Source organism: Cryptotermes secundus, unplaced genomic scaffold, assembly GCF_002891405.2.
Source record: "Cryptotermes secundus unplaced genomic scaffold, Csec_1.0 scaffold810, whole genome shotgun sequence".
In the NCBI taxonomy this organism is placed as follows: Eukaryota; Metazoa; Arthropoda; class Insecta; order Blattodea; family Kalotermitidae; genus Cryptotermes; species Cryptotermes secundus.
The window spans coordinates 15,981-28,326 of record NW_019731279.1 but is presented as its reverse complement, the minus strand read 5'-3'; the positions used below and the strand labels follow the sequence as shown (position 1 = coordinate 28,326).

Here is a 12,346-nt window from a genome sequence, read left to right as displayed (position 1 = left end):
CATTCCTTTTCCTTCTAACTAACTAATTTCATGGAGCTGAGCCCTTCTCAAGAAACCGCAAGTCACACAGCTACACAAGCACTTCCCAACATTTTATGGAACTCGAAGGTTTATTACTGTGTTCACATGAGCCCTCCACTGGTCCCTGCCTTGAGCCGCATCAATCCAGTCCATAACACCACATCCTTTTCCTTCACTTCTGTTAATAGATGGTGTGTGAAGACAAATGTAAATTGTATGTTAAGGAATTCTGTCATTGAAATACTTGTTATGGGTATGTTCTGTTAGATCGGGCACATCTCCAGACAGCTTGCAACCTGAAGTTTCTGAATGCTATTGCTCTCTTGGGTGAGATCTTCCATCAGGTGCGTCTTCCAGATGGATCACCCATAAACATTCTGGCATCAGCTGTACTTCAGTACCAAGACATGCTGCTGAGTGGGGAGGAACATGAGATGGAACTGTTTACAACTCAGGTTCGTCATTTGTTGTTTTATAAATAAATAGCATTCCTAACAACAGCAAACAGTTGTCTGTCTGGGTTTTATTGTTAGTATGAATTGTCTCAGTGAAGAGTTGGTAAAGATTCAGGGATGATTTGAGAATGGAGTAAATTAAATTGAACATAAAAGTATAAGGCATGGAATGGTACAATGGGCCAGAAGTGACCGCAGTACAAGGGACTTAGTCCCACCCCACTAGCAATAAAAAAAAATAAGGCATGGCATGCTCATTTGAAAACTGTAGATGTTTGTAAAGAATTTTAATTATTTTTTCAGTATGCATCCTATTGTGTCATATGTATGATATATATATATATATATAATGGGGGCAGTCTACACAACAACATATCCAAATAAAGCAAAATAGTTTATTGGCTGTTGACGCTACATGTTTTGACCCTTATGCTGAGTCATCATCAGACATATAATAACACTAGTATTACTTCTTGAATTGCATTTTAATTCAGTATGGATCCATATTGTGTTCTTATGAGTTTTATATACATAATTTGAATTTACAATTAAAATCTCGATGTGTAGACAGTAAAAATTAAAATTAAAATTGTACAAAAATTGAGATATTTGTAATATATGTTATATCCCATCGTGGTGGCCCGGGTTCGATCCTGGTTCTGGCCAAGTGGGATTTGTGGTGGACAAAGTGGTGCTGGGGCAGGTTTACTCCAAGTACTTCGGTTTCTCCTGCCAATCTTCATTCCACCAATTGCTCCATAATCACCCTGACCTATCATCTGGGGCTGGTACAATAGGCCAGAAGTGGCCACAATACAAGGGACTTAGTCCCACCCCACTAACATTAAAAAAAATATGTTATAAACCTATTTAAAACTTTGTGACCACTACGTATTGATATAATGTTCCAGGTGGTAGGAATAATTATGGTGTGGGGTGCCTGCGTGCCAAGCTCCTCTTTCATAAATTAGGTTGTGTTCATTTGACCTTCCTTTTGTTGTGTGAAGCTTATGCTCGTTATACTGTGTATCACTCAATAGGTTGTTTATATTTGGAGTGCTGTATTCTAAATTGTTTAATGTTATGTGTAAAGGCAGTTCCCCGTTATGATGATGTTATGTTGTAGCAGTTCAGTCTCATTCCTACCACTTGAAACAATATATCATATGTAGTAGTCATACACCTGATGATGATCCAACATAAGGGTTGAAACATGTAGCGTCAACAGCCAATAAACAAATGTTGATACAGTATTGTGTATTTTATTTATTTCTTTTTTGAAAATATTGTTCTGTAGACTGTCCCCATTTATACAGGATAATTCAGAAAGATGGACACAGTTTCAGTTGGCTGTATTTCCTGAATTATATATTGCATTTGAATTCTGTAAATTACATTTGATTATACATACATGGAAGTTTATAGATGTTCAGTGTGCCCCCCTCCGGCTGCACGGATAACATCTAGACGGTAGCTGAATTCATCCCACACTCGATGACAAATATCTTGCGTCACTAAGTTCACCGCAGTTGTGATACGGTTTCTTAGGCCATTCAGATTTGTGGGAAGAGGTGGTACGTAAGCTGCATCTTTCACGAATCCCCACAGGAAAAAGTCGCAGGGTGTGAGATCAGGAGACCTCGGTGGTCAGAACTGAAGTGCCAGGTCTTCATTCCCCATGCGACCTATCCATCGTTGAGGTAGAGATTCATTCGGGAAACGTTGGAACATTCAGGTGCCAATGGGGTGGAGCTCCGTCCTGCTGGAAAATGTAATCTCCTGAATCTTCATTCATTTGAGGAACAAGCCAGTTTTGCAGCATTCTAAGATACGTTACTCAACAGTGTTTTCATCAAAAAAGAAAGGTCCAAAAACCTTTGTTAACGATATTGCAAAGAACACATTAACTTTCGGGCTGTCCCTCGCATGTTCGAGTGTTAGACCGGGATTTTGTAGCCCCCCATACGCGAACATTGTGCCTGTTGACTTTCCCACTTAGGTGAAATGTAGCTTCATCGCAGAAACAATTCATCTTCCATGATTTTGAGCATACAGTCACAAAATTCTACACGCTTTACCTTATCGTTTGCACGAAGAGCCTGTACCAGTTGTAGGTGGTATGGTTTGTACACTAAGTGGTGCCTCAGTACATGCCAGACAGTTGTTTGTGATAGTCCAAGTTCTCTACTAGCACTACGGGTTGACTTCATTGGGCTACGCTCAAAGCTCACTCGAATGCGCTCCACGTTCTACTCCGATACACGAGATCGGCCCGGGCTTTTACCCTTACACAGAGAGCCAGTTTCATCAAATTGTTTATTCCAACAATAAATGCTCTTCCTCGTTGGAGGTTGGATGTTAAACTTGCGACGAAATGCACAATGCATCGCAGTCGCAGACTCACTTTTACTGAACTCATGAATGCAAAAAATCTTGTGTTGCATAGTAGCCATCTCGCTTACAACTGACACGGTGCTGGAGTGCTCTAGCAGTAATATTAGAAACTTTACAACATCCTCTTTCAAATGTACTTTACAGAATTCAAATGCAATCTATAGTTAAGGAAATATAGCCAATTGAAATTGTGTCCATCTTTCTGAATCACTCTGTATATTACAATTCAAATTGTATTATGCCTGCAATTTCTCTTTGAAGACCTGGCATTTTCCCTAAAGTAGAGTTTCTCCGTGGTTAAAGATCCTTTTTCCCACCTGCATGTGAAGTAGGATGCTGAAGCTTGGGTGGAAATGCATTGCTGTTGTCATATCTTCATTTCAGCTTCAAACTTCAAAGCATGTAGCAGTGTGAGTACATACCAGTATGTTTGGTGGTGGAAAGAATCATCAGGTGGTTCACTCGCAAAATGCAGTGTTTCGTATGACAGGAATACTGGAAGGTGATAAAGGTTAACACACTGGGCTGAGTAGAACAGCCATGAGGTATATGCAGTGCTTTTCTTCTGGCTGTATGATAGCTGTACTGTCCTTCATTTTTCTTGCAAAAATTGGAATTCCTTAGCAAAACAAATTGCCATAACATCATTTCTTGAAAATGAACATACATCAATGTGAGATCACATATGGATTGATATATTGAATGTTTTCATGAAAATTTGTCACTTAGTTATATAATTTGGAACGGTGCATGTGCTTGAGTACCCCTGTTCCCCCTCCCCCAGATAAAGGTACTGGTTATGTGTATGAGAATTTGAATCCATTCTGTGAATTTGTGAAAGTTGAAAATCTGTTTGTATTTATATCATTTTTGTTGCTCCAGTTTTCATGCTGAAGCATCAGCGCACATTACACTGGTTAAATTGAAAGTGGATATTGTGGGTTTCTGCCCAGTGTTTCAACCTCTTAGTTCTTATGAAATGAATGGAATGAATCTTTGTGTTGGGATGCTAATGAAAAGGTTGAAGTTTGCACCTTTCTGTTGTGCAGCTGGCAGTAAATGGCCGGAAGCTGTATGACTGCCGGGCAGGTGAGCTGGAAGAATTGATGCTGCGTGTTCGGACAACCCTCATGTCCCGGAACTTGAGTGGACAGTGTCGCTGTTGGTTGCTGCTTGCCCTGGATCTTGCAACCAATCGCTATGCCCCACTGTCAGGGCAGCTGCAGGCATTTTATCAGGTGTCTGCTTTCTTATATGTTGATGCATGCAGTTATGAGCATTCATAGCTTCTGATTAACTCGATACAATTTAATGACACCATCTCAGTTTTCTGGATATTCACTTCAATTCATCGTGACCCATCTGTTCAGTTTTCTTTCAAATGTTCTTTGCTCGAAGTGTAGGTATTTGAGTGAGGTTCTGTCTGATTGTTCATCTGTACTCCCACATGTGTCACCAATCATGAAACTGTTCAGTTTTAATCAAATTTGTTATTCTAGGTTGACCTATATATATTCATTTTTGTACCATCATGAGGGTATTATAAATCGATGATAAAAGTGCGAGGAAGTGCTATCTGTATTCGCACGCAACTCAACTACCATGAAGATGTTCCTCCGAAATGTTGGTTAAAACCAAGAATACACGGCGCCAGATCCCAAAAGACGACTTTCTTCTTCAAGAGGGAGGAAGTTGAAATATGTATTGGAAACACTTCAAGAGAGAAAAGATACCACTTGGGTGGCAGACGCTAATATACTCTATTAAATAGGGAGTTTGAAAACTAATGAGAGAGGCTAGACCAGTAATCTTTAGTGGCCTTGATTGAGATGTTACATGTGCTGCTGTTTTGATTCCTCAAGTGTGTTCAGCTACTAGAGCAAAAGTCATCATTTTTCATGTGTGTGTGTGTGTGTGTGTGTAAGCTTTTATGAGAACTCTGTTTTGTAGTGTTTGAGCGGAATGATATGTCATATGTTCTAAGGCAGAGATGTGCAGTAGAATTTTGTGTGAAGCTCAGAAAAAGTAATGAATAGATGAAGAAAGCAGTCTTCTGGGATTTGGCACCGTGTATATGTGGTGTTAACCGACGTTTCGGAGAAACGTATCGCCTCCATCTTCAGGGTAGAAGAAAAAATAGAAGAAATCTGCAAGCGAATAGACCGTAAGAACCGGTAAAAGCAGACTGTGTGCTTACGGTCTCTTCGCTTGCAGATTTCTTATATTTTTTCTTCTACCCTGAAGATGGAGGCGATACGTTCCTCCGAAACGTCGGTTAACACCACATATACATGGTGCCAAATCCTAGAAGACTGCTTTCTTCATAGTCACCACTGTGAAAGCCTCAAATCTTACATAATGAATAGATGTTACAGAATGCATGTGTAGCAGAAGCAATCAGCTGAGATACAGTGTCTCGATGGTGAAATCATTTTGAAGACAAAAATGAAAGGACAGTTGACATTCAGAGTGGGAGACCAGATACTGCTGTCAGAGATTTGAATATTGATAGAGCAGAACAACTGTTGAAGGAGGACAGGAGAATAGTGTTACAGGAATTGCCTCTCAGTTTAAACGTGTCATTTGAAAGGGTTCACCATATCATTACAATGGAGTTAGGCATAAGTCAAGTGTGGGCAAGGTGGGTTCCTTGTGACCTCAACAATGAGCAGAAACGAAAGCATCTGGAAGTCTATCAAAAAAATGTTACTCTTGTTAAACAAACCCCTGACTTTCTCTCATCCATAATTTCTGCTGAGTTTTGGATAAGGCATTATAACCTGGAATCAAAACAACAGTAAACTGTATGGGAACATGAAAATTGTCCACCAAGAAATTTTGCACAGGATCATCATCAGGAACAGTGAAGGTCATATTAGAAAAATCCGCGAGCTGCAGCCATCTGCTCAAGCTTGTTCCCTGCTTGCATATTTGTCTGTCCTGAAGATGGAGGTGATATGTTCCTCTGAAACATCGGTTCACACAGGATCTACACGACACCACATCCCAGAAGACGGCATTCTTCATAGTCACTGCTGTGAAAACCTCAAATCTGATTTTAACTCAGGAGGTATTATTCTTCAGCACTGGCTGCTTCTGAAGCAAGTTGTGAGTGGTGTTTACTATGAAAATGCACTTCAGAATCATTTGAGGAATGTTATTCAGAAAAAGAGAACAGATTTCTTGAAGAAATTATCGTTTCTGCTTCAAGACAATGCACATGTGATGACTGAGGACTAGCAGACATTGATGGAACACCTCTGGAACACCCAACCTGCAGTCTCCATATGGCTCCCGTGCATTTGTAGTGCATAAATACAGCTATAAGGACAGAAATTTCGCATTGAAACTGAAATGAGACAAGCCACTGGCACTACCCTATGCAGGATGTCCGGAAATGGCTATATACAAGTGTTTGAGAAGTGGGTGGGGCACTGCAAAATGTATGTAGTGTGTAAAGGGCATTATTTCAGAAAAAAAAATTCCCAGTACTCAGATAATGAGTAATGGGAGTAATCTCATTACTTTCCAAAGTCCCCTCTTACCCACGTAATGTATTTTGCTTAAAAAAAGAAAGTAAGCTTATGAGTTCGCCATGCTGTCTCTATGTCTGTCCATCCTCCATTTCAATAAGAAAAGAAGGATTTCATCACATAATCATGCACCTATAAGTCCAGAACATTAGCAGTTGAGCTAAACTGAATTTTATTCTTGAACTATAAGTTCATATTATCTAAATAAGATATTAACAATGCAGGATTTATAGGACTGAAAGTCTGCACTAGTAGAATAAGCTTTATAATTGTACCCAGAGGTCCATGTTTAACCAGAAATTTCTGCCTGAGGCCTGCTCCCAGTACATTGGATTATTTAAATTTATTGTCATGTTGCCAGAAGGTTTATATCTGTAGTGTCCTATTTTTGTTTTCAAATTATTTAAAAGTGACATGACAGATTGTGCAACAGTCTTCCCCCCCCTCCCTTGCAGGCATGCTCAGGTAATTTCTGTATATGACACTAATTTTGCACTTCCCATGTTTGACTGGCATGGTCTGTGTGAGCAAGAGTGCCAGAGATAGCAGTATTATGGCAGAGAGTGTTGGCCAGAGATATGAGAGGTGTCACATCTGATGAGTTTTGCATGGCAACAGTGACTTCATCATTACTGAGTGACTATAGATGTGCATAAAAGTTTTGTGGGCTCCAATAATGGCAAATAATGCCTCCACACTTGTCTGAAAATTAGACAGACATGTATACGCTGAATTTCTCATTTTAGTTCCAAGATATTTGTTAAGCAGAAGACAGAGGGATGTATTTAATTTGAAATGCCCTTTTTATAGATAAAGCAAAGTAATGTGTATTGAAACATGAATTGTAGTTAATTAACTGACTTACTTAACAATTATTTCTCTTAGTCATATTTATTCATTTACAAAATGAATCCTGCATTTATATTAATAAATGCATTGGTGAGGTGTGAAGTGTAATGTTGCTAAAGGTTGTACTTTTACAGTTCATTAAAAAGATTGAAACAACCATAACACCTGACCAATATATAAATTCAATAGAAAGATATGACTCCTCCCATGTGGGGTTAAAGTAAATGGTAGTAGTCGAAATTCTGTATTTGTACATACTACCTGTGTGTGTGTGAGACATTTCAGCAACCAAATTTGATAGGATGCAATTTGGCATTCCCTTATACTGTGATAATATCTACTGCACACTCACCAGCAGCAAGAAGCATGTGGACACCACTGATCATGAGTTCTTATGTAGTGTCTGCCTCATAGCTTCTCCCACTTTACCTTTTCCCTTACCATCTGTGTACAGGTACCAGTCCTTAAGCATTGGCAGGTTCCATTGCCTGTATTTCATGATCTAATTAAGTGTTAATGTCTGTGGGCCTTTCTGGGGAAGCATTGGCACGTGTTTGTTCAAACTGGTAATACATGAATCAGGAGCAGGCAGTGTGCAAGAGTATGAGGGTGCAAGGGCGCTAATTACACAATTCAATATTTATACTTACTTATACTTACCAATAATATTGTGTCATGTAGACCCATTTCTAGGAAACAAGGTGACAAAACACATTTCCATAGAGAGTGATTCTTAGAACTGGTTATTGAAAATGTTTCGTGGGACACGAAAAATGGAAGTAAACTTATGGAAACCAGAGTGTTACTGTGAAATTAACACACATTTCTATAGAGGTGGATTTCTAGGAAACAACTCAGTACAAAAAGCATCTCCATGTAAACTAAGATTCAGCATAGGTTTCCGTGGATATGAACAAGCAACAAACATTTTCCATGGTTACTGCTACACTATAAAAGCAGATGTGCAGATAAGTTACGGTCTTGATTTTGTGGGGCGCCCTATCTGACTAGAGGACGGGTCTGTCTTTTGTATATGCTGATGGTCCTTGCCAGCACAGTCTTTGCGCTGGCAAGAGCCAGCAGCATATACAAAAGACAGACCCGTCCTCTCGTCAGAGAAGGCGCCCCACAGAAACAAGACCGTAACTGTCAAATGATAATAATTAACATGTTGGGGCTCGGCACACATACTACCTGACTGACTGACCGACCGTCAGTCGCAATGTAACTCTGACTCTGACTCTGACTCTGACTGAGAATGCATTCATTGCCTGTGTGGAAGCGGGATCGAATACCTCCACTGCGACCCTGCAAGTCGTACGAGGTGGCAAAAAGGGACATCTCAGAATTGAGACAGTAATGTATGGTCGCAAGTACCAAGGGACTCAGACCTGAGAAAGACTGTGCTGGCAAGGACCAGCAGCATATACAAAAGACAGACCCGTCCTCTAGTCAGATAGGGCGCCCCACAAAAACAAGACCGTCACTGTCAAACCTGGGGCTCGACACCAAGATTTACTGACTGCCAGTTGCAATGTGACTTTGACTTGCATGCATTCATTGTTCATTCATAAGCGACTGGTCCTTCATCATTTGTAATTCATTCATGAATCAGAAGTGAATGATTTGTAAATCAGAACCAAGTCAGTCACTGTAGAAGAAAGACTAGAAGACAAGACAGTTATAGTCCAGCCAGAATGGAGCAAGTCTTAAGCAGTCATTGATTGTGAGCTGTTATAATTGATTATGATTAAGAGTGATTGTAAAAGAAGGTGTTAATAAATCCAGTCATCCAGCCTAGAACCCATTATTATTGGTCTCAGAGCCATAAACATGTGACAGTATGAAGCTAAATTTTTGGAATAAAAATATAGCATGTAATATTTTTCTCCAGAAATTTCTCATCCAGATGTAAGGGTGTGCAAGCAAATATAGCTCTTTTTAGGTCATATATTGTACTCTAACATTGACAGGAGTCATGTTTGGGGTTTCTGGTATACAGTCATGTAATCTGAGATGTCGGGTTTTTCCTTACATCAGAAAAATGTTCCATTTGAATGTCAGACTGAGTCCGATTTGATATACAAACAAGCTCAGTTGCCAATATATGTATTCTTGAAAGGTTTACAGAAATTAATTTCAGTGATATGCTTTATTTTTCTGGATGTAGTGGCGAATTGTCCTAGCAGTGATCAATTTTCAGGTTGTTTAATACCCATTATTGAATGTGTGCTTATGTTATGTAATGGATTGCAGGTGCACCTGGGAGCAAATGCCATCATGCAGCTCCAGCGTCTCCAATTGGGCCTTAAAGTTGACACAAATAATACCCACACAGAACTGAATCATGTCTCTGTACCAGACATGCCTGAGTCTGTTGAAAAGAAATTGGTCGGTGAAGATGCAAGTGGCATACTGGCCAAGTGCAATTCTGTTGATCAGACCATAATTGAGAATGGTGCATTCAGGCCAAGAAATACTGCAGCAAGGACAGAACTGCTTGGTGCAAAACCCGGTTTTGGAAGTGGAAGAAAAACTGGAGAAAAACCTAACCAAGCAAGGGTAGATGGAATCAAAGCTGGTACTTATGGTAGTGGTGATTGTGATGAGGGAAAGAAATTGAGTTCATCAAGAGAGGAACAAGGTTGGAAAAAGCATTTGGGCCATATGAAACAAGATGTGGATCAAAATGAGGATGTATGGGGCTCTCCTCGTGGACAGAAAAGTGAGCGGTGGGGCCACGATGATCGTTTTGAGAAGGATTACGACTTTTATGGCAAGCAGACACAGAGAGGTGAAGGAACATTTAGACCTAGAAACAGGACTGGTAACAGTGAGAACTGGAGAGACAAGAAAGGAAGTGAATGGAAGGACCAAAAGAATATTCCTAAAAGTGAAACCAATGCAGTTGAAACTATAGACACTACAGTGACTTGCCCTCCTCTTCCTGAACTTCCTGAAGAAGAGAACTGGGACTGAATATAGTAGCCCATCTTCTGCACAAAGTGAGGCCCATATACATGTATGTGTCCATGTACATTAGTTCCTTGTGTACTAGTAGAATTATATAGGATAACATGCCGTCCTATTCAGTTTTGCAACTGTACACTGTGAACATAGAATGTATGAGATTACAAAAACACTCTCTGATGGTCAGCCATTTTTTAGTTCTAGGTGAGACAAATGCTTTTGAAGTGTGAATTTTAATATGTTGATGAATTTGTACAGGTACAGTGAAAAGTGTGAGTGCTAATTTAGTTGCATATGTTCGGTTTTTCTTAAATAGTGCATAATATGATATATGTGCATCAGTGTATAGCTAGGCAAAGGAATACTGCAGGTTAAATTCAGGGGCTCTCAACCTGTTGGTTATGACATCTAGGGGCTCACAATATCAGCCAATAGATTCTAAAGGATTGTGATGAACATGCATATACAGGGTGGAGCAGAGGAAACGCATGTTTTTAACATAAGAATAACTTTGTTGATTTTCAAGATAAAACCTTTTTAATTACACAAAAAGAAAGTATTTTAACGCATTTTTAACTTACATTACTTGTGGAAAATAATGTCAGTCAGATGATGACCTTGCTGGACATACAGTTGGAGCCTCTCCTCAAAATTCTGCTTCGCATTCTCCAACATGTCTTCCAGCCCAGCTGTGATTTCTTGATGAATGGAAAGTTTCAACTCTTGGATCATTTGTTGTCTGTTTGTGTACACTTTTGTCTTGAGGTATCCCACAAACCAATAGATCAAGGGAGCGCAGGGGCCAAGAAACATCACCAAAACGCGAGATCACATGTTGAGGGAACATGCATCGAACAACTTCCATTGATGCTCTTGCTGTGGTAGCTGTGGTGCCATCCTGTTGGAACTACATTTGTCTCATGATTACCTGATGCCTTAGGAGTTCTGGATGCAGGAAGTTGTTTAACATGTCGATGTAGAGCGCCGAAGTCACTGTAACTGCAGTTTCCCCTTCTTCAAAAAAGTAGGGACCAAGGATCCCTAACTGCACCACACTGTCACTTTTGAGCTGTGGAGAGGTATTTGGTGTAACTCTTGTGTGTTCTCCCCTGACCAGAACCGGCTGTTTTGTTTGTTTACAAATCCTTCAGATGGAAATGTGCTTCATCACTCATCATTACGATGTTGTTAGCATCTTCAGTAAGTATGGTGAGCATTTCCTCACAAAACTCTCTGCGTTGTGCAAAATCCCTTTGGCCAGCTGGTGGACAATCATTATTTTGTAGTGATGAAATTGTAACTCTTTGTGTAGGATGCAATGTAGCAAACAACGTGACATACTCAAAGCTAATGCCTGACACCTAGCAGAACGTCTGGGACTAGCAAGAACCGCCCTTCTCACTGTGTAAACATTTTCTGGGTTCCATACTGAATGGAGAATCCAGGTGATTTCCTCTTCATGACAGATCCAGTAGTTATAAATGCGTCAACCCATCGGAGTATAGTGTTATGATCCGGAATTGTTCCTCGATGCTCAACATTGAACTTTCAATGGAAAAGACATTGGACAGTAACTACAGAATCACTAATTGTCAATAGATTTTCCGTCAAGTGCAACAATATATATTTTGGTCACTTATTTATCTCATCTGCCTTACATGTTTCGGTTCCAAGGAACCATCTTCAGAGGCACTTACAACAAATCATGAAAACACTGGCACAGCTCAACATCCACAGTATGTAGTTATTTGTGGAAACTATTACATATATCGGAGTGTAAAGCACAACACTTCCCAGTATCTTGAATGCAGGTATAGCACTTGCACTTTGTGGATGTTGAGCTGTGCCAGTGTTTTCATGATTTGTTGTAAGTGCCTCTGAAGATGGTTCCTTGGAACCGAAACATGTAAGGCAGATGAGATAAATAAGTGACCAAAATATATATTGTTGCACTTGACGGAAAATCTATTGACAATTGGTGATTAATAGTGTAACGGACCAAAATGAAACAATACAAAATCACTGTTTCTAAAAAAACTATTTGACAGCAAAAACACGATACTCTACATTCCAATGCACCATGGCTACTGAAATTGCATTGTCTATGCTGTCTACGGGCTCACA

General features: G+C 39.8%; 1 protein-coding gene across 2 annotated transcripts in view; it reads left to right on the top strand.

Moving 5' to 3' along the window:
* Nucleotides 1–12,346, top strand: part of LOC111866900 — a 34,411-nt gene that overhangs the window by 11,283 nt on the left and 10,782 nt on the right. The window contains exons 4-6 of one of the 2 annotated variants that reach the window (XM_023856250.2): nt 289–476; nt 3,920–4,108; nt 9,509–10,274. In XM_023856250.2, coding sequence (XP_023712018.1) covers nt 289–476; nt 3,920–4,108; nt 9,509–10,231 — 1,100 coding nt within the window. In that variant the 3' untranslated portion in view covers nt 10,232–10,274. Of the gene's footprint in view, nt 1–288; nt 477–3,919; nt 4,109–9,508; nt 11,881–12,346 lie in introns of those variants that run through there. The other variant, XM_023856251.2, reaches the window with a different exon arrangement.